The 23,266-nt window shown below is 38.2% G+C and overlaps 1 protein-coding gene across 2 annotated transcripts in view; it reads left to right on the top strand.

Moving 5' to 3' along the window:
* znf280d (zinc finger protein 280D) overlaps positions 1-18,397 on the top strand; it is a 32,721-nt gene extending 14,324 nt beyond the window's left edge. Inside the window, exons 9-18 of one of the 2 annotated variants that reach the window (XM_051652597.1) lie at positions 2,957-3,114; positions 10,014-10,114; positions 10,194-10,340; positions 13,955-14,089; positions 14,198-14,409; positions 14,529-14,669; positions 14,749-14,811; positions 14,909-15,027; positions 15,122-15,149; positions 17,399-18,397. In XM_051652597.1, the coding sequence (XP_051508557.1) occupies positions 2,957-3,114; positions 10,014-10,114; positions 10,194-10,340; positions 13,955-14,089; positions 14,198-14,409; positions 14,529-14,669; positions 14,749-14,811; positions 14,909-15,027; positions 15,122-15,149; positions 17,399-17,843 (1,549 nt within the window). In that variant the 3' untranslated portion in view covers positions 17,844-18,397. The remainder of the gene's footprint in view (positions 1-2,956; positions 3,115-10,013; positions 10,115-10,193; positions 10,341-13,954; positions 14,090-14,197; positions 14,410-14,528; positions 14,670-14,748; positions 14,812-14,908; positions 15,028-15,121; positions 15,150-17,398) is intronic. The other variant, XM_051652606.1, reaches the window with a different exon arrangement.
* Positions 18,398-23,266: the final 4,869 nt, after the last annotated feature.

The raw sequence follows: 23,266 nt of genomic DNA, 5'->3' as shown, positions 1-23,266 counted from the left end.
AATAGTCCAGATGGGTCCCCTTTACTTTTCAAGAAAAGTTTGGCTACACTAGGCCTGTCTGTCCTGCTCTCTCTCAGTTTACAAACTGGAGCACCAGTGGGCAGGGCTAAGGATGCGATGATGTAAAGTAGGCGTTGATGTTTTTTAACTATAGAGGCGGTCATGAATTAATGGGTCCCAAAATAACATAGGGCAGTTGCGGAAGTAGAGAACGAGGCGTTTTTGCAGATTTGTTTCAATAAATGCTTTTAATGCATTGGGGATTCGGTTTTGAGTTCTGAAATTTACTGTATGTTTTTATAAAGTTGCAATTGAAATTATTCAACCTGCCCAAGACAGTAAGGATTTACAAAGGTAAGCATTTCTGATGACCCAGAATTTTTAAACTTCTATATCAGTTGAGTGACACATTCAAAATCATAGTGTGAATATATAACCTAATGTTTCTTTATAGCAGGATTTTTTTTAAATACAGCCATGTCATAATTACACAACCCCTATTGCATGTAGCTGTTTCTTAAATATGTAAGGCTACACAAGTAATTATTTTAAAACAAAACTAAGTCATCAATCTGCAATGGCACTTATTTAAGTTTTAAAATTTAAGTTTAGCGTTGTAAGCAAAAATGGATTTCTATGCAAAAAATGCAATTAAATATAAGCTGTCTCATTACACAAGAAAGGTCATGGCTAAAAGTACATTTCCAAGGCACTTCAATTTCCAATAGACAAAGCTGGCAGCACCATTCATAAATTTTTTTAATATGGTACAACAGCAACCTTCTTGGGGTGTGGAAGAAAGCAAAACTTCACCAAGGGAAATGTTGACTTGAATATTCAAGAAGTAATTAGGAAAGAAGTAGGAAAGACCTGTGGAGTCCTGGAAGGTTTTATATACGTACGACACTAAACTGAAAATGAGTTTTAGACCCACGGGGACCATGGATTCTTTCAGGTATCAGGCCATTTTGGCATGAAAAATGTGATGCCCTCAGTGTGTAAATTGAAGCTCGGTGATCACTGGACTTTACAGCAAGACAGTAACACCAAGGATACATCCAAGTTGTCCAAAATCTGGTTCAGGGACAGGTCGTGGAATGTCCTTAAATGGCCCTTTCAGTCCATCATTAAAATCCCATTGCAAACATTTGTTGGGATTTTAAGGAAGCAGTGGCAGCACAGAAACCAAAGAATGTCAATGAGCTGGAAGCTTTTGCTTATGAGAAATGTGTAAAAATTCTAATAGAGAGGTGTCGAAGCCTGAGAACACTTACCTGAAACATTTATTTGATGTTATTAAGGATAAAGGATGCTCCACAAATTATTGACATTGGGGGTTGAATATTTTTGACATGACATTTGTGGAGAGAGTTATTTTTTATTTTAAAATTTGGGTAAACTGAACTCTTTGTTCTCAAAATCACTCAAATTTGTATTAAAAACTTACTTTGACTGTTTACTGAGGTTTTAGTTGATGTGTTTTAATTCACATCACCAGAATGTATTGCTGGTTAGGGGGGTTGAATAATTTTGTTTGCAACCGTAGTTGAATGACCTCTTATGTCAAAATATCAAGAAAAATTTGATTCCTCATGACATGACCCGTTTAGTCTCTTAATTTTAACACCAAAGTAACTGAACCTCTTTGAAGCAGGTCACCGCGTGCAGTGCAGATACTGTATTAGAACTTAATATAACCTGGATATTCACTCTGCTCATGAGAGCCATTAGCTACAAGAGCCCAGAGACATAGAAAGAAAGATGAGGGGGAATCAGCCATTCTCAGACCCCATCACTGGATTCCCCCTCAAATGGATGACATTATCATACCCCCGTTCCCTCCTGGGGCCCTAGATGAATAATGGCGGGTAGTTTGGCTGCTATAAGAACTGTTCCTTTGATTAAATAACTCAGCCAAGCCGTGAGAAAAGCCTCAGTAAGCTCCTTTTAATGGGAAGGCGTGTTTGCAGCGGACCCCAAGTTCTGGCAGCGGGGGTCACAGTGCAGCCGCATAAAAATCCCTATTAGGGGAGCTGAGGTTGCAGAACGCGCCGACTGAAAAATGGGCCGCTCCACGTCAGGGCACTGATGGCAGGTGAGGCAAAGCGGCTAGAAGCAGCCTGAGCATCACATCATTAAACAAAATAAGAAGTGCCGTGTAATTGCCAGTATTATAATGGCTATTATGCACATTTAGAATGTGAACTTTGAGTAGAATATTTGTTAATATCTCTTGAATACCCCTGGGAGCTCAAATGCTTCTTGAGCGTATGCGCGCACACAGTCCTTGCACTGTTAAAAGGTGATTTTTATTGGTGGTTGTTTGTCAATTTGCTAATTATATTAAATGGAGTTTTATGTTGTTTTCTCAAAGGACATTGAACATTAGCTACTTTAACTTTGGCCTCTTCCTTCAGACATTTTTGATGAATTAGGGTTTATGATGAGTGTAATCTTTAAACAAAACTGAAATACAACCTGTTAAAAAAACAAAAAAAACAGCTTGAACTTCTGCATTAAAGACTGAACTGTGCCATTTAGTGTTTTCTGAGGATGCATGTGTCTATTTTTAGATGCCTTTTGAAAAGCAAAAGGAAACTCCAGTTCTGAGAGAGAAGATACAGTACTTTTTAGTGGTTTACCTGTTTGCATGTTGTACATCTGTTTGACATTCACTTCCTCGCACTTCAAAGGCTATCCTGTTTAGTTGTCACACCTTTGTCAACGGCGGTCCCGCTTGTGTCAGAGCGAGTTCTCCCCAGACAGCAGCTGTCTGTGGAGAGGGGCATTTAACTCTCCGAATGTCATCAGTGTCACATATTGCAGATGTCCCCATTGACTTCTCTCTCTTACTGTCTCCATCTGCACCTCTTTGCTTTATTTTCATTCGTTCCCTCTCTGTAACGCCATTCTTCTTCCTTCTCCTCATCCCTCTTGTCTTTTGCCTCCCTCTCAGGTTCATGAACCACATGAAGCATCACCTGGAGTTAGAGAAGCAGAACAGTGAGAGCTGGGAGAGTCACACTACATGTCAACACTGTTACCGGCAGTACTCGACTCCCTTTCAGCTGCAGTGTCACATAGAGAGTGCCCATAGTCCCTTTGAGTCCACCAGTAAGTCGCAAAACACCTAACCACCATTGCACACTATATTTTATTCAATTTCAGGACTTCGATGAGCTGCTTTTTTTTTTATTGCCATTCCAACTCTTTAAGTTGTGGTTCATCCAAAAATGAAAATTTGGTCATTATTTATTCACCCTCATGCCATTACAAACCTGTATGCTGTTCTTTTTTTCCATGAAACACTAAAAAAAATATTTTGATGAATGTTTATGCAGCTCTTTTGTAGTTCTTTTCCAGTGACCACGACTGTCAAGCTCCAAAAAGTACAAAAAACACCATAAACTTATTGTAAAATTTGTCCATATTGTGTGCTATATTCCAAGTTGTCTGGCGCAATAGAAAGCTTTTTGTGAGGAACAGAGCAAAATGTAAGTTATTTGTTGAAATCTTCCCCTCTGTTGAAGCTCTAAAATCAGCTGTGCTCATGTTCAAAAACAAATATGGCACATTTAGATGCAACATGTCAGATTCGACTAAAAACACCATTGGTTCTCGTAAACTTTTGTGGAAAAAGATTATCAGCCAATAACAACTAAAATTTGTCTTTGTACACAAAAAACTTCTATATAAGAATATAGCCAGAGACTATTTAGCAGAGATGGGCCACTTCTATTAATATAGTATGAATGGGAGAGATTGGAACGCCCAGCGGTCAACAGATGTAGAAAGGAAGTCCTGCCTTACAGGTAAATAAGCCATCCTTAAAAATCACCTTTTAGATACAGACCTCAACTGTAACTCGAGAATGCGCATTAGCTGTACAAGCTGGGAAAATTGTGTTTTTTAGCCAAATCTGAGGTAAATAAATAAAGGCACAATATAATCGATTCAAAATCTTAAATTGCATCAGACGCACCCTCGAATCTCTATATGTAGACTTGACGTTTTTTAGAATCTTAGCCCACACTCCCTCCTCCAATACCAAATTTAAATCTCTCTCCCATAATCTCTTGAGAGAAGTTGAAACTCCATCCCCCAGACTCTGAATTAACATGGCGTAATACACTGATGCCTCATGACCTTTTCCAAAAGCAGTAATCACCACTTCTAGAGAATCTGCCCTTTTAGGGGGGTGTATGCTACTCCCAAAAATAGTACAAAGCAGGTGGCACAGCTGTAAGTACCTGAAGAACTGAGATCTAGGAATCCTGAAATGTTGGACCAAATTTTCAAACGATCTCAACCCACCACTCTCATATAGGACACCAAGTGTATTAACACCCCTCTCAATCCACTCAGACCAACAGAAAGGGGATTCACCAATACGCAACTTTGGGTTTAGCCATATGCTTGAGGCAACATTTAAATAAATGTCTGAATTAAACACTCTGGACACTTTTGTCCATAGTGCGTGCAGATGCGAGATAATGGGGTGTGACTTAACTTCTCCAATTAGTTTAATAGGCTTTGTAATAGTAAAATAGGGGCAATAACTTTCTGTTCAATACAAAACCAGCGAGGGGCTCTCTCAGGTGGAAGTGACCAATAAGCTAAATGTCTGAGACCGAACGCATAATAATAAAACAAAATCTTGGGTAGGCCTAGCCCACCTTTGTCAATCGGCCTATGTAACTTGTTGCAGTGTAACCTGGGACGCTTTCCATTCCAAATGAATGACTTCACTATACTATCAAATTGCTTAAAATAAGAGAGGGGGACATCTACAGGGAGAGATTGTAGTAGGTAGTTGAATTTTGGAATACAATTCATTTTAATAACATTAACCTTCCCAATCATCGATAAATGTAATGAAGCCCACCTGTCCACATCATTCGAAAAACTTTTTATTAAAGGGTCAAAATTAACTAACTAAATCAGACAGATTTGCTGGGAATAAAATTCCTAAACACTTAATTCCCTGTTTGGGCCACTGGAAGGCGCCCGGCTGAAAAGCCGTTATTGGGCAGTACGCTGTCAAAGCCAAAGCTTCGGATTTAGACCAATTGACTTTGTATCCTGAGAACTTGGAAAAGGGATTAATAATTCTGTGGAGGCAAGGCATAGATCTAGTAGGGTCAGAGACAATTAATAAAATATCATCTGCATAAAGCAGAAGCTTATGCGCCATACCTCCCGCCACCACCCCTGGAAAATCATCCTCTTTCTTATCGTGGCTGCTGATGGTTCCAGGGCAAGACAGAACAGTAATGGGGAAAGAGGGCATCCCTACCGGGTGCCCCTATCCGGAGTAAAATAATCTGAAATTAGTCCATTTGTTTGTACCACCGCTACAGGGTGTCTATAAAGTAGCTTAATCCAACCAATAAAAGTACTCCCGAAACCATACATTTCCAAAATCTTAAAAAGATAATCCCCTTCTACCATATCAAACGCCTTTTCGGCATTAAGTGAGATGGCAGTGACCGGAGATTGTTCATTCGCTACTGACCACATGATATTTATCATCGACGAATGTTATCAGAAGAGTTTCGGCCCCGAATAAATCCCACCTGATCTATATGTATAAGAGATGTCATAACTTAATCGGTTAGCCAGAATTTTTGACAATTTTTACATTTAACTGGATCAGGGAAATTGGATGGTAACTTTTACACTCGCTTGGATCTTTGTCCTTTTTAAGAATCAGACTGATCCGGGCTTGTGTCATGGTTGGCAGAAGCTTTCCATTCTTTAATGATTCAGTATAAACTTCTAACAAAATTGGAGCCAGTTCTGTAGCATAAGATTTGAAAAACTCAGCGGCAAAGCCGTCAGGCCCCGGAGCCTTGCCTGTGGGTAAGGCCTCAATAACCTCGCCAAGCTCCTCCAAGGTTATCTCAGAATCAAGAGAATGTTTTTTTGCTCAGTCGGAGTTCTAATGGTTCCACAAAGTTTCTAATATCTTCATCAGTAGATGAAAACGTGGAACTATAGAGATCAGAGTAGAATTCTTTAAAAGCATTATTAATATCAATGGCCGAGGTAAATATTTCACCACCAGCAGATTTCACTGAGGGAATAGTAGAAAAAGACTCTCTCTGCTTTATATATCTAGCCAAAAGTTTTCCTGCTTTGTCACCCGACTCAAAGTAGGACTGTCTTGCCCTGAATAGCCAAAACTCCACTTTCCATGACAAAATAGTATTATATCTGTATTTCAGTCGGGTCAATTCTCTGAGGCCATCAGATGACAAATGGCGCTTCAGCTCTGCCTCTGCATTTTTAATATTTCCTTCCAATTCCACAAGTTCTCGTGCTTTGGATTTTTTGATGAATGAGGCATACTGTATGATCTGACCCCTAAGAACCACCTTAAGTGCCTCCTAACCACGCCTACAGAAGATACTGAGGACCAGTTGGTCTCCATATAAACATTAATTTCAGTCTTTAACATTTGTTGGAAATCAGGATTTTGCAAAAGGGACACATTAAGGTGCCAACTATATGATTTTTTTTTTTCTCTGTGTATGGCAATATCTCTAAACTCATCAGGGCATGATGATATTTCCAACTGAGCAATCCACAACAGATGAAATGAGGGATTTGGATATAAAAAAAAAAATCTATTCTAGAATAAATCTTATGGACTGATGAAAAAAATGTATAGTCTCTACCAGATGGGTTCAAAAGTCTCCAAATATCCGTAAGACCAAGATTTTTACACATCCTGTGAAGCGTAAATGTTGCTCTAGGGGGTTTACACACTTTTGCTTCACTGTGATCAAGGACTGAGTCCATCAAAAGATTAAAGTTTCCTCCCAATATTATATCATGAGGGGTGCCAGCGGTTTGCAACATCCCTTCAAGATCTATAAAAAAGCCCTGATCAACAGCGTTAGGTGCGTAAATATTAGCCAAAATCAACCTTTGCCCTTGAATTTCTGCTAAAACAATAATGACTCTTCCTAATTTATATTTAATCAGTTTGAGACATTTGAATTGTAGATGTTTATTAATCAATATAATGACTCCCTTGCTCTTACTTGAGCCAGCACTAAAAAAAAAACATGTCCACCCCATATCTGCCCAAATTTTTCAGCTTCCTGCAGGGAGAGATGTGTTTCTTGAAGAAACACTATATCATATTTCTTACATTTAAGAAAAGAAATAACCTTCCTTCTTTTTATGGGGTGCCCCAACCCATTCACATTCCATGTGGAGAGAGATAGTACACTTATATTAACATTTGACATTTTGATTTAGTAGAAAAAATAAATTGTCAAAAACAAAATTATACAGACCACATTCCCCATTAGTGAAACAATCAAACCCCGAACTTCCCCCCGAACAAAACAAAAACAGAAAAAAGAAAAACTTGCGCATTAACCCCGCACACGAAAGCGCCAACAGGCGACAATCCCTCTAAACTCAAAAGGTCCATGAATGCCCACGAGCCCCCATGACAACTTTGCCATCGGATTGCTTAGTTTTGCCTCACAAATTTACAAGGCAAAATTACATAACAGAAAATACTTTGTAAAATAAACCCCAGCCAATAGGAAGAATGAACACAAGAATGTGTAGATTCATTCACAGAACTGTCTCAAAGGTGTGATCTTCCACAAAACAAATTCCAGCTGATATAAAACCGTTCAGATTCCTCGGACATACAAACGAATGTTCAGTGAGCCAGCTGTTATGAGTTCAGCGGATGACGTAATCATTACAATGTCCCGTAAAAATACTCAACAAAACAAACTCCAGCCAGCAGGAGGAATAAGCATGAAGAACGAACAGATTAATCCACAGCTGTTCCAAAGGAGTGTTATTCAATAGAACAAGCTCCAGCCGCTAGGCGGAACCAATACAAAAAGAAACAAAACTGGCATCCCGGTTCACTCAGAGGCCGCATAAAAGTATATACCATGACTTACACAATCCATCAACTTTATAAAAGACATCCTTTGTGTGAGCATGTAGATATTTTGCGGTCATCCGTAGTGTCCACTCTCAAACTGGCCGGGAACTTCAGTGCAAATGTAATCTTTCGTCAGTGCAAAATTTTCTTTAAGGAAAAGTGTTATTCACAATACAAACTCCAGCCACTCGGTGGAGCCAACACAAAAAGAAAAAAGAAACCAAAATGATGCCCATCTACCTCAAAAGCCAGAGTAAGTACAGCGAGTCGACCCACTCACATGAGAAACACCCAGTGGTTTACTCACCCATTGATTCAATAAAAGACATTGCCTGATTGGGACATGTAAATACTTTACGACCGTCCTTCGTTTCTTTTCTCAGTTTGGCCGGAAACATCAGAGCAAAAGTGATCTATCGCTGATGTAAGAGTTTCTTACATTCCTTGAACCGATCGCGTTTCTCTCTTGTCGAACTCACAAAGTCCACAACACAAAATCTTTATCGGATGATCTCAGAAATCTGGCCAGAATCGATCGGGGCCTATCTCCCTCAGCAAATCTGTGAGCTGGGACTCTGTGAGCTCGCTCAATTTCCAGCTTGTGACCTGTTATGTCGAGCAGACTTGGGAAAAACTCGTCTAGGAATTTCACCATATCTCTGCTCTCCTCATGCTCAGGAATTACAACAATTTGAACGTTATACCTGCGGTTTCTATTCTCAAGATCTTCAAGCTTTTCAAGGAGATGTTCCAAATCAACTTTCAGGCGGTTTAGCGGTTAATTCCCTCTCCGAAGTTTCCAGACAATCGATTCTTCTCTCAACATCAGTCACTCTTGTAACTAGCTCAGAGAATTTTATTTCCATCGCCGTAATCGATCGTCGTATTACAGCGAGATCCTCCAAGTCAGCAAGAACCTTTGTCAACATCACCGACATGTTGGACAACTGACGCTGGATCACCTCTCCTGCTGCACCATCCAAATCGAGTCCCCGATCTGTAGGCCTGTTGGGGCTTTCATCCTGAACACGTAAGTGTCTTTTAATGTCTCCAGAGCCTGAGGATTTTGACTTCTTTGCCATGTTTTGCCTCAGAGAGCAATTGTGTAACTGGGTGTATCAAATTTCACCAGATTATAACATGAAAATAATTAAAAATTTAGCAAAGTGCGCAGAGCTTGTCGCTCACACGTCTGCTTCTTGCATGGCATCACGTGACCTCCTGAAATATGTTCTTTGTTCGTAATCTTGACCAACCATTTTGGAGATTTTGGTCTTTCCCCATTCAAGTAGATAAGAGCTGCACTTTAATGACTGGAAATGGAGAGCATACTAAAGATGGCCCCAGTGGAGTGACTTGCTAGAAAGACTTTGATATAGCACACTGGTCATATGGACAAATGTTATGGTGTTTTTTTTTTTTTTTTGGGTTGGTATGACATGAGGGTGAGTAAATAATGACATAATTTTTATTTTTGTGTGAACTATTCTTAAGTGGACAGACACTTTTTACAGTATTTCAAAATACACAAATATTTTCTAAACCATTCTGCATTTATGACGCTAATGCTAACAGCAAATGCTATACGTGGTCAGAGTCACATGACATGGTCTTGGAAAACGTTTCTTATAACTCCTATCCTCAAATTTGTTTTAGAACATTATCAGACTTGTGGCTTTAGGTCCATTGTTTCATTGTTGCATCAAGCAGGTCAGTGTCATATTATTTAATGTAAATATGTTATGGTAAAAACTTGATCACTTGACAATAAATTTGAGCTTTTATAACTATTTTTCCTCATGACATTTATTAATTCTGACTTTTGGTCAACAAATTTTCATGTGTCTTTTAAAAGAGACCACAGTTATGGTCCAAAGGATTATTGAACTACAGCCCTTGAATTTTGGGTTTGTATTTTTAGGCTTGAGGTCAAAACAAGGTGGTGCAGGTTAACAGGTTTAACATTACCAACTTAATTTGGTTACGAAACAGTTGCCAGGGGTGGTATCATTGGAATGAGAATTTTTTACCCAAGGGGAATAACTTGATGGTTGTAGTTAAGCGTTTTGCAATCTTGTTTATTCCCAAGCCAACTGTAAAATATGTGAATTGGCCTTTGAGACGGAACAAGTGCTTCTGGAACACATGAGGGATAATCACAAACCTGGAGAGATGCCCTATGCCTGTCAGGTAAAGCTTCTTCATTGCTCAATGTAATTTTTTTTATTTCAAGATGCTTGATTCTCACTTTGTTTTTACTCTTTTGAAGGTCTGTAATTACAGGTCATCCTTCTTCTCTGATGTGGATACCCATTTCCGCATAATTCATGAAAACACTAAAGACCTGCTTTGTCCCTTCTGCCTGAAAGTCCATCGCAGTGGCCATATGTACATGCAACACTACATGAGACATCAAGTAAGTGTGTGACTTCATATGTATGTATGTATTTGAATTTTTTTTTAAGTACAGATAGGTATTTGGAAATGGATTTATTGCCTACTTCTGGTTTACTACTTTTAACCCAAAACTGTATGTTGAGCCAGAGTCTTTTTGACATGTTCTTAGACAGGGCTTTATCTGTTTTTGGGGCTCAAGATTTAGCTGATCTGAAGTCTGCACAATGTGCAATTCAGTTGTGAACTGCCCCATTGGCTCTCACTACAAGGTTCGATTGATTTGGTTGTCTGCCGAACACCTAGGTGCAATATATAACAGGCTGACAGTGGCGGCTTACTCTCTTCACCTTCCCTGGCTATTCCTTAAGGGCCTCTCCCTAGCAACGGCAAACCAGACCAACCACAAGTCAGATCTGGTTTGTAGGCTTGGGATCGATGCATTTTTCATGCATCGATAATCGGAAGATTTTCCCTATGACTATCGATAAATATCGTGATTTTTTTTCAGATATAAATAGGGCTGCTCGTTGCACAATAGTATTTGTCTCTTAAGACACACAACTTTGGTAAAGTGTGAGTGGTAGGAAAAATTAAAGGGGGTCACACAGCGGATGACATGGCACGTTCTAAAAGTAGAAACAATTTATTTTCTACAAAGGTACGAACAGACTGCCAACGCTCAGCGTCAACATTCTGAAGTGCCATGGTGCGCAACTCGCGTAGTTTTCCATTAAATTAGATCCAAATCATTATCAAAGGACAAAGATTATTTACTCGAACCATCACTGGATGATCTATTGTGAACATGTATCTTTCATAGAGCCAACACGATGTATTTTCAGTTACAAGTATGTCGTTTTGTGGTTTGACAGCTTGAATGAAAGACCTATAGAGCTTTTCATCCGTTTCATCAAGTCAATTTGTAGGTGAACCCAGAAGGTTAATTTGCCATGGGTTCCCTCTGGATTTTCCTATGGGTTTTTATAATGGGGTTTTTGAACTAATGAGAAAAATAAGGTTTGTGGTAAACATTACTTGATGATACGTGGACGTTTTGTCCTACAACATAAATTACACACTTTCATACCTCAAACTTGAATTTTGAAGCCACCGTTCGTATTTAAAAAAAAAAAAAAAAAAAAAAGTATGTAATTCAGTATGTCTTCAAAATTCATCTTTGAGGTATGAAAGTGTGTAATTTATGTTGTAGGACAAAATGTCCACGTATCATCAAGTAAAGTTTACCACAGACCTTATTTTTCTCATTAGTTCAAAAACCCCATTATAAAAACCCATAGGAAAATCCTAAGGGAACCCATGGCCAATTCTCTTCTGGGTTTATTGGACTACAAGCTGAACAGCTCTATTTAAGGCTAAATGCAAAGAAATTGCATAATAAACATTGCCATTTCTAATTGTTCAGTTTGCGCAATTCTCACACTAACCTGCAAAATTAACATCACTTTGTTCATTCTTGAAGTACCAAAACTTTTGTAATTCTGGACTGCCATCTCCTGCCCTGCTTCAGCTCATCGTGTGTGTGTGTGTGTGTGTGTGTGTGTGTGTGTGTGAGAGATACATGTTATATCACCATCTTGTGGTCTCCCAACGCTATTACGCCAGACTGATAAACAGAGGCCAAATGAGTGAATTGGAAAGCAAGCAAATTGGGCTTCTAAATGTCGGCTGATTTTAATATATTGATGCCTCAAAAATATATAGATAAAATAACGTGCCGATCAATAATCGATATATCGATATTTTATGACATCCCTACTGGCTTGTGAATTATGTGGATTAGAGACATGTCCAAAGGGTGAAAAAACAACAACATTGTTTTCCAACAGCTTTCCCGAATACTCCACGTCTGACATTGATCGAACAAACATAGAATGGCTGGGCGATATGCAAGAAATATTTTCACAGTATTTTTATTTGTAAAATAAGTTGTGATATCCGATTACATCATCAGCCTCCCTGCCCCAACTGCCAAGGGATCAGTGGAATATATTTGCATGCACTTCACTTCCACAAGTCAATTTTGCTTTAGAAATGTAATTCTTTTATTGAAATGTTTCATGCTATTCACAGAGCATGTTGGCAGTAAAATTGAACACAACTAGCCTCTTTAATCCATAATGATTTTAACGTTTTAATATTTTAATTAGAGAGCGACCAATATATTGTTTTACCGATTAATCGTTGCCAATAGTTGCTTTTTGGAACTATCGGTTATCTGTCGATTAGTTTTTTCGTCATTTCAAAAAATGAGTCCCCGGTGTGTTTCGGGCTTGTTTATACTTGAAAGTCCCACTTTATGCACTAAATCCACGAGGAGGTTACCCCATGTGACTCTACCCTCCCTAGCAACCGGACCAATTTGGTTGCTTAGGAGACCTGGCTGGAGTCACTCAGCACACCCTGGATTCGAACTCGCGACTCCAGGGGTGGCAGTCAGCGTCAGTACTCGCTGAGCAACCCAGGCCCCCCTAAATCTTTTTCTTGTTATTATTGGAATTTTGGTTGAACATAAACTGGATCTGGGATTTTATTCATTTTGGACTCTTAAAGAGTAAAGAGATTTTCTTTTTTTTTTTTGACATTCTATAAATCGATTATAAAAACTATCGCCAATTAATCAGTTATCAGCCTTTCCCACTACTTTATTTATCGGTATTGGCAAAATCCACTATCGGTTGACCTCTAATTTTAATTCATATTTAAAAACGTAAGTGCATGATAACTACTGGGCTACTATGTAATATATTTGGCGACTTCCCAGCTCCATGGTTTTTTCATTTCCCGATATTGTCAATTATTGTCTGTCAATGACTGTCAGTATCAGCATTGGGATATTACATCATCCAGTCACCCAGCCCTAAAACATAGTCTTCATCCACACTTACGCCATTGGTTGGGTCTATGTTGGTGTTTCAGGTGCAATATTTTTATAGCACCACAGAGAAATAGTGTGACTATGAATGGCTTATTTATAGTTGTCTCTGCATATTAAGCTAAGATAGGAGAAAGCATTTTAAAATCAAAAAGTTAAATACTAGGGGGCCTGGGTAGCTCAGCGAGTATTGACGCAGACTGCCACCCCTGGAGTCGCGAGTTTGAATCCAGGGTGTGCTGAGTGACTCCAGCCAGGTCTCCTAAGCAACCATATTGGCCCGGATGCTAGGGAAGGTAGAGTCACATGATGAAACATCCTCGTGGTTGTGATTAGTGGTTCTCGCTCTCAGTGGGGCACGTGGTAAGTTGTGTGTGGATCGCAGAAAGTAGAATTAGCCTCCACATGATGGGAGTCTCCGCGGTGTCATGCACAACGAGCCACATGATAAGATGCACGGATTGATGGTCTCAGAAGTGGAGGCAACTGAGACTTGTCCTCCGCCACCCAGATTGAATAAACGCGCCACCACGAGGACCTACTAAGTAGTGGGAATTGGGCATTCCAAATTGGTGAGAAAAGGGGATAATAAAAAAAAAAAAAGTTAAATACTTGAGCTTTAAATAAACTTGCATTTATGCTCTTACATAAAAAAGTAATACTCTAATGGGAAATAAGTAAATATAACCTGACACTTATATGTACAATATGTACTTTGCCTTTCTGATTATATTTTCTAGAAAAAGGGAATTCAAAGGTGTGGAAAGTGCCGACTAAATTTTCTAACCTACAAGGAAAAAGTGGAGCACAAAACACACTTCCACCGAACATTTAAGAAGCCAAGAAAACTTGAAGGATTGCCTCCAGGAACCAAGGTCTGCTGAAACCAACATCCTTTAAAATTAAATGCCACTTAACACTGAAATTAAATTTACATGTCATTTTGGATTCTACTTTTCATCAGCATTATTTTATCTTGTAAGGTGACGATTCGGGCCTCACTTTCTGGTGCACCGGTGTGTCCAAACACTTCAAGCAAGTCCTATATCATTCCCACAAGTCCCCAAATAACCAAACATCCCAATAAAACACCAGCAAATACAACAAGACCCAACTTTAATGGAGGAAAACCAAAAACCACAAACCAGCCCAGCTCAACCCGAACCATCCACAATAATGAGCTTAAAAAATTAAAGTGAGTTTTCTAAGTAGTCACGGCACTTACCTAGTTAATGTGATGTATTACAAGTTAGACTAGAGAGTCACAGCCTATATGCTTTCAAAAGTATATTGACAAGACTTTATTCTCCACAGACTTCCAAGTGGAGAACATAAGTGTGCAGAGTGTCTCACCGAAGTTGTGGATCCTTACACTCATTATCCTTTGTCACGGAAGTGCACCTTATGCAAGTACAGAACAAGTTGCCAGAATGCTTTCAGACAGCACATGGTCAGGTAAAGAGATGACGGCGATACAGTTTTAGTTTCAAATGAAAGTGATCAGGTCTCTAGACAATGGTCTTCTCATCTCTAGGTTTCACAGCAGTTCTTCAAAAGTACGTATTGGCAGAATGAGGAGGTCTCCTCGTGGTATACGGTACGTTTTGATGCATTTTGACACTTTTTTTTTTTTTTTTTTTTACAGAGGTAGAGGGTTTACTTGTACATTTTATGAAATATTTTTTCTGTTCAAGGAGTCTTACACTGGTATGCCTCAAGTGTGACTTTCTGGCAGACGCCTCTGGCGCTGACCAGATGACCGAACATTTGCTCAGCAGGCCAAACCATGCCTGCCAGATCATCATGGAGCCAGGTATCATACTCAGCCATGAACTTACTGCAGAAATATCAGTTTTCCTTTGTGACAAATGTCAAATTGTCTTACATATTGTTTCTACATTTTAAAGTTGCAAATGGAGGATCAGAAATGAACTGGTAAGAAAATAATTTTCATGTTTAAGCACATGCATCACTGTTATACTATTTGATTGGGAGGCCAACAACACATGTCAGTAAAATTTAAAAATGAGAAGCCAGTATAGGCACATGAGATTCCAGTAGGCATTTATTTATTTTATTTTTATTTATTTTTTTGTCTCTTAAAGGGATAGTTCACCCAAAAATGAAAATTCTCTCATTTACTTACCCTCGTGCCATCTGAGATGTGTATGATTTTCTTCTGCTGAACACAAACAAAGATTTTTAGAAGAATATCTCAGCTCTGTAGGTCCATACAATGCAAGTGAATGGTGACCAGACCTTTTTAGACCAGAAAAGCCTAAAAAGCAGATAAAGGCAGCAGAAAAGTAATTCATAAGATCCAGTGGTTAAATCCATGTCTTCAGAAGCGATATGATGGGTGTGGGTGAGAAACAGATAAATATTTAAGTCCTTTTTTTACTATAAATTCTCCTCCCTGCCCAGTAGGTGGCAATATGCACAAAGAATGTGAATTGCCAGGAACAAAGTGAAAGTGGAGATTTATAGTAAAAAAAAAAAATAATACTTGAATATTGATCTGTTTCTCACCCACACCTATCATATCACTTCTGAAGACATGGATTTAACCACTGGAGTCTTTATGGATTACTTTTATAATGTCTTTGTCCTTTTGGAGCTTCAAAATTTTGGTCACCATTCACTTGGATTGTATGGACCTACAGAGCTGAAATATTCCTCTAAAAATCTTTGTTTGTGTTCTGCAGAATAAAGTCAGTCATACACATCTGGGGTTGCATGAGGGTGAGTAAATGATGAGAATGTTTATTTTTGAGTGAACTGTCATAGCTATTTATAATACTTTAATTTTTTTTTTAAGTGTTTTATACTGTAATTATGTTGTATAAAAGGTTGAATTTTGTTGCTTTTGTCCTGTTGTTACTTATTTTCTATGACTTGATGTCTCTTAAAAAGTTGGGGTTTTACTCTAAATGTTTTGGCATACTTTTTCTTTGCTCTCATTGTTAGCTGTATGATGTATTGGTGTACAATGACACCATATGCTTATTTGTATTTTTGTTAAATGTAGAGGTTAGGGCTGAGAAAAGAGGAGAGTAAAAATAGACTGGAAAGTGTAGCTTGCCTGATTGAGACAAATTACCTTTTCTGATGAAACATGGGTGTGAATACAAACCCCCTAACCTTGAGCTGTTTGGAAATATAATTTATTGTAAAAAAATTAATCTGTATTTTCATTAGTGTAATTGGTATGCATATTAATTGGTATTCAGGAGACCTTTCTTAAATTAAAAACTGGAGTTTTGGCATTAATTAAGGCTGGAGAACACATCCTTATTAATGTGGACGACAGAGAGGGGTCCTTATGAGTTGCTGTGAGGGGGAAGTGGAAGAATTACTGTTCACTTACTGTTGGTTCTGTCTCTTTCTAATTGGAAATACCAAAAAAGTTGTCAACTTGAAAACAGATGAATTGCTCATACTTTAAACTGTTTTAGAAAAACGAATTAGGAATAAAATAGGAATTTATCCCCTTATTGTTTGCTAGCATTTATGCTGTGGTTTGGAAGTCATTCAATCGAGGGCTTTTGAGTGAATCTCAAGAAATCTGCCAAGATCATGTCCAGGTCATATTTCACCTCAAAATCAATAAGAAATTATATTTTCAAGGAAAAGCCTTGTATTTTGGACCAAAAAGATCTTTGCATCAAGACTTTGTTTTTCAAGAAAATTTTGCAAAACAATATGTATTATTTCAACAGTAAACTGTCTGTATTATGGAAGTATTTGTCGTAAAGCCCTTAATTTATGCTAATTTAAATGAAATAAAACAAAATATTGTATTAAATCTTTGTATTGCTGTAATGAGAATCTAAATAATTGCAAATGATGGGAATTTCACACACAAAAATAAAACCTCAGTGAAATGTCTGGATGCATTACGGTAATGAGAATTTAGGCGAAAAATGTCCTTAATTGTCATAAAAATGTAATCACAATGCCTAAAATCTTAATTATCCTAAATAAAGACTTCAGTTACTTTGTGAAATATAGTCTCTTTTTCTTTTGGGGTGAAATGTAACCTGGACACTGCTATTGTAACTAAAAAAGTTTGATTGTATATCAGTCAGGTGACTTTACAGCTTACATATCTTAAAGGAGATTTATGTATCGCTCCCGTTTCATTTTTCTTTGCTTTTCTCTTGTTGTTTGACCCCATCATTCAGGCCAATGGAGATCCAAGATGACTCTGAACATCTCTCCATTCAGACAGATTCTGAGATTATGGTTCGGGATGAGACAGAACCCCTTCAAATTACTGATATAAAACCCTTACCAAACAATTACAACACAAAGGAGGATGGGTTACAGGTTCTTGAAACTGAACAAAGTGATCCAGACATGGTGAAAGATGAGATCGTGGAGACCACACCCAATGATGTGTCAGGACAGGAATCACCCAAGAACCTTCCCCCTCACTCACCCTCTGAGGCTCCTGTCAGCCCCCTTTGTTCCCCCTCAGATGAAAGTGGTGTAACACCCTCTGACTTTCTATGTTCAACTGATGGAACAAAGTCTGTGAACACAGACATGCAACTGGAAGCTCTCACTCCATCCAAGGTCCTGGAGGACGATACCTCGAAGAACTCTCAAAAGGAGATGGACGGTTAACAGCAACCCATTGTAAAATAGAATGAGGAACCTTTGAAGCATAGCAAGACTCTAGAAGCAGCAGTTTCCTGCTGACTGTCTGTCTTTCCCTTTTTTTAAAAAAAAAATATGCATTATTAGATGAAAACATTCTGTTGGTGCTAAAACATGAGTTCAAAAATAATTGTTTCTGTATAAATACAATATTACTGTACTTAAAGGTTAGTCAAGAAGTGCCCTCTAGTTTGAAATTTAGTTGTAATGGCAGTAATAAGTATGAATGTTCTTATACATATGATTGTTTTTAAGTCATTTTGCCCATAATTTTTGTCTCTATTTGACTACAGATGATCACAGTAAAACACAGACTTGGAGCTGATTCGCATATCTTCCTTTTCAAGTTCAGCATTTTCTCAGTAACTGTACGTAGGAATAAAATGCCTCATGAGAAATATTTTTTTAGATTTATGTTTAATATTTTATGGTTGGATGTACTCGGATCAGGATAGGACCCTGAATTGACGATCACCTCTCCATTGATTGATTGAGACTGAAAGCAATGTAGAGATTTCCTTCATTTGTCTTGATCAGTAATAAACTTTTATAACATATTATTTGGAGTGGAGTGTTTTGTTCTTACATAAAAAGATGATAATTCTCCAGTGTTATTAGCTCAACCTCTGCTCAGTTGTAAATGTAATGCTTTTACTTAATTTGGTGAAGAGCACCCACTTGTGGTAGCATGCATGCATATATTTAGCTGGATAATAACAGCCATGTAATCAATGTACAATTATTTTTTTTCCTCTGAAATTGATAGATTTAGAATTTATAGAAATGCATTGTTATAAAAGCATATATGTTATTGACAAATAAGGTTGTCCAAGGTGATAAAAAGGAGATAACTTTTAAATAACTCATTTAAAACGTCAAATGTAATATTTATGTACATGTTGATTTCATATATATACAGGTGCATCTCAATAAATTAGAATGTCATGGAAAAGTTCATTTATTTCAGTAATTCAACTCAAATTGTGAAACTCATGTATTAAATAAATTCAATGCACAAAGACTGAAGTAGTTTAAGTCTTTGGTTCTTTTAATTGTGATGATTTTGGCTCACATTTAACAAAAACCCACCAATTCACTATCTCAAAAAATTAGAATACATCATAAGACCAATAAAAAAAAACATTTTTAGTGAATTGTTGGCCTTCTGGAAAGTATGTTCATTTACTGTATATGTACTCAGTACTTGGTAGGGGCTCCTTTTGCTTTAATTACTGCCTCAATTCGGCGTGGCATGGAGGTGATCAGTTTGTGGCACTGCTGAGGTGGTATGGAAGCCCAGGTTTCTTTGACAGTGGCCTTCAGCTCATCTGCATTTTTTGGTCTCTTGTTTCTCATTTTCCTCTTGACAATACCCCATAGATTCTCTATGGGGTTCAGGTCTGGTGAGTTTGCTGGCCAGTCAAGCACACCAACACCATGGTCATTTAACCAACTTTTGGTGCTTTTGGCAGTGTGGGCAGGTACCAAATCCTGCTGGAAAATGAAATCAGCATCTTTAAAAAGCTGGTCAGCAGAAGGAAGCATGAAGTGCTCCAAAATTTCTTGGTAAACGGGTGCAGTGACTTTGGTTTTCAAAAAACACAATGGACCAACACCAGCAGATGACATTGCACCCCAAATCATCACAGACTGTGGAAACTTAACACTGGACTTCAAGCAACTTGGGCTATGAGCTTCTCCACCCTTCCTCCAGACTCTAGGACCTTGGTTTCCAAATGAAATACAAAACTTGCTCTCATCTGAAAAGAGGACTTTGGAACACTGGGCAACAGTCCAGTTCTTCTCCTTAGCCCAGGTAAGACGCCTCTGACGTTGTCTGTGGTTCAGGAGTGGCTTAACAAGAGGAATATGACAACTGTAGCCAAATTCCTTGACACGTCTGTGTGTGGTGGCTCTTGATGCCTTGACCCCAGCCTCAGTCCATTCCTTGTGAAGTTCACCCAAATTCTTGAATCGATTTTGCTTGACAATCATAAGGCTGCGGTTCTCTCGGTTGGTTGTGCATCTTTTTCTTCCACACTTTTTCCTTCCACTCAACTTTCTGTTAACATGCTTGGATACAGCACTCTGTGAACAGCCAGCTTCTTTGGCAATGAATGTTTGTGGCTTACCCTCCTTGTGAAGGGTGACAAAGATTGTCTTCTGGACAACTGTCAGATCAGCAGTCTTCCCCATGATTGTATAGCCTAGTGAACCAAACTGAGAGACCATTTTGAAGGCTCAGGAAACCTTTGCAGGTGTTTTGAGTTGATTAGCTGATTGGCATGTCACCATATTCTAATTTTTTGAGATAGTGAATTGGTGGGTTTTTGTTAAATGTGAGCCAAAATCATCACAATTAAAAGAACCAAAGACTTAAACTACTTCAGTCTATGTGCATTGAATTTATTTAATACACGAGTTTCACAATTTGAGTTGAATTACTGAAGTAAATGAACTTTTCCATGACATTCTAATTTATTGAGATGCACCTGTATATATATATATATATATATATATATATATATATATATATATATATATATATATATATATATATATATAATGTCAAGGGGTGTAAGCATCAAGTAAAATGTATTGAAACACATTGAATACACTAAATAATAAATTTCAAAAAGTAATATACACTGCGTGCACAATTATTAGGCAAGTGAGTATTCTGAACTTATCATTATTTCCATGCACATTTTCCAACTCCAAACCATATAAACTTGAATACTTATTGTATTCAATCATTTTCAGGTGATATGTATTTGTGTAATGTGGGAGGGTGTGGCGGAAGTGATTAACCCCTTATATCAAGGTGTGCATAATTATTAGGCAGCTTCATTACCTCAGGTAAAATGGGCCAAAAAAGAGATTTAACTGACACTGAAAAGTTTAATATTGGACAATGCCTTTCAGACAGATGCAACATTCTTGAAATAGCTAAACTATTGAGGCGTGACCATCAGACAATCAAACGTTTTGTTGCGAATAGTAAACTGGGGCGCAAAAAACTCACGGAGAAGAAAAGGCGCAAATTAACTACAAAAGACTTGAATTAAATGTGAAGCTACCAGGAACCCATTATCCTCCAGTGCCACCATATTCCAGAACTGCAACCTACCTGGGGTGTCCAGAAGTACAAGGTGCCAAGTGCCCAGAGACATGGCCAAGGTCAAGAAGGCTGAAACACGACCACCACTGAATAAGATTCACAAGTTGAAGCGTCAAGATTGGGCAAAGAACTACATGAAGACAGGTGAAATGAGTGACTCTTGATGGACAAGATGGACGGGCCTGTGGCTGGATCACTAATGGACACAGGGCACCACTTCGATGTGCCAGCAATGTGGAGGAAGGGTACTGGTATGGGCTGCTGTCATTAAGGATGAGGAAGTTGGACCTTTTTGATTTGAAGATGGCCTGAAACTCAACTCTCAAACCTACTGCCAGTTTCTGGAAAGTACTTTCTTCAAGCAGTGGTACAGGAAGAAGTCCTCAGCATTCAAGAAGGCCATGATCTTTATGCAGGACAATGCTCCATCACATGCATCCAAGTACACCACTGCTTGGCTAGCCAGCAAGGGCCTCAAAGATGCCCAAATAATGACTTGGCCCCCTTCCTCACCTGATTTAAATCCTATTGAGAACTTGTGGGCCCTTCTCAAATGTGAGATTTTCAGTGAGGGAAGACAATATACCTCTTTGAACAGCATTTGTGAGGCTGTGGTTGCTGCTTCAGCAAAAGCTGATTGTGAACAGATCAAGAAACTGACAGACTCCATGGATGGAAGGCTCATGGCAGTTATTGAAAAGAAGGGTGGCTATATTGGTCACTGAATATTTTTGAAAGGCCAAAAATGTTATTTAATTGTCATTTTGTGTTACTTATTTGTTGCACTTACTCAAAAAACTGAGAATAAATAATTGAGTTGGGAGAAATTATTTTTGTAATTTAGTTGCCTAATAATTGTGCACACTTATATATTCCCTGAGAAAGACAAAACTCACTTTTCCTTTGTTAAACATTCAGGTTTGAGGTTAAATAACATTTTGAATTGACTGAGAGCATTGTGTTTGTTCAACAATAAAATTAATCCTGAGGAATACAGTTTGCATAATAATTGTGCATGCAGTGTGTACATATAACTGCATACTTTTTTTTTTTTTTTTTTTTTTTTTTACAAATATGCATTTTTGAGTCAACTATAATTTTCTTAGGGTTACTCCATTTGACTTTTTTATGAAAAGACAAAACTTTTTTGTTTGTCACAATTATTTTTTTTATTATTATTTCCAGGCTATTATAACAAAAAATATACATGACAGAATGGCTACCTGGAGGTTGCTTTACACCACGTGACTAATTTGGTGGACAAAAATGTTTCAAATATAAACCATTTTTCACATTTTTTTTTTTTTTTTTTTTAATATATATATGAAGAAAATATTATTCCAAACTATATTTTTTCATGAATTTTAGCTTTGACTTTATTTTACTGTCTCCGGTTGTGCCACATTTGTTACATTAAGCCCTAGAAAAAAAAATTACAATTTTGGATTTAGAAATTAAAAACTTGTTCATCATAGTGCAGGTGTAGTTAAATATATATACAGTATAGGTGTATATATACTGTATAAACACTCACCGGCCACTTTATTGGGAACACCTGTACATCTACTTATTCATGCGATTATCTAATCAGCCAAACGTGTGGTAGCAGTACAATGCATAAAATCATGTAGATACAGTTCAGGAGCTGCAGTTAATGTTCACATCAACCATCAGAATGGGGAAAAAAAATGTGATATCAGTGATTTGGAGTGTGGCATGATTGTTGGTGCCAGATGGGCTGGTTTGAGTATTTCTGTAACTGCTGAGCTCCTGGGATTTTCACACACAACAGTCTCTAGAATTTACTCAGAATGGTGCCAAAAACAAAAAACATCCAGTGAGCGGCAGTTCTGTGGATGGAAATGCCTTGTTGATGAGAGAGGTCAACAGAGAATGGCCAGACTGGTTTGAGCAGACAAAAAGTCTACAGTAACTCAAATAACCACTCTGTACAATTGTAGTGAGCAGAATAGCATCTCAGAATGCACAACATGTCAAACCTTGAGGCGGATGGGCTACAACAGAAGACCACGTTGGGTTTTACTTCTGTCAGTCAAGAACAGAAAACTGAGGCTGCAGTGGTCCTACCGTTTGTGTACCTCAGCAGAAATCCAGATTTGTCAGACCAGGCAATGTTTTTCTAATTGTCTACTGTCCAGATTTGGTGAGCCTGTGCCCACTGCAGCCTCAGTTTCCTGTTCTAAGCTGACAGTAGTGATACCCAGAGGGGTCTTCTGCTGCTGTAGCCCATCTGCCTCCATGTTCGATG

This window comes from Myxocyprinus asiaticus, chromosome 2 (assembly GCF_019703515.2).
Source record: "Myxocyprinus asiaticus isolate MX2 ecotype Aquarium Trade chromosome 2, UBuf_Myxa_2, whole genome shotgun sequence".
Classification (NCBI taxonomy): Eukaryota; Metazoa; Chordata; class Actinopteri; order Cypriniformes; family Catostomidae; genus Myxocyprinus; species Myxocyprinus asiaticus.
Note: the sequence above shows the minus strand (reverse complement) of the source record. Positions and strands in the feature narration are given on the sequence as shown.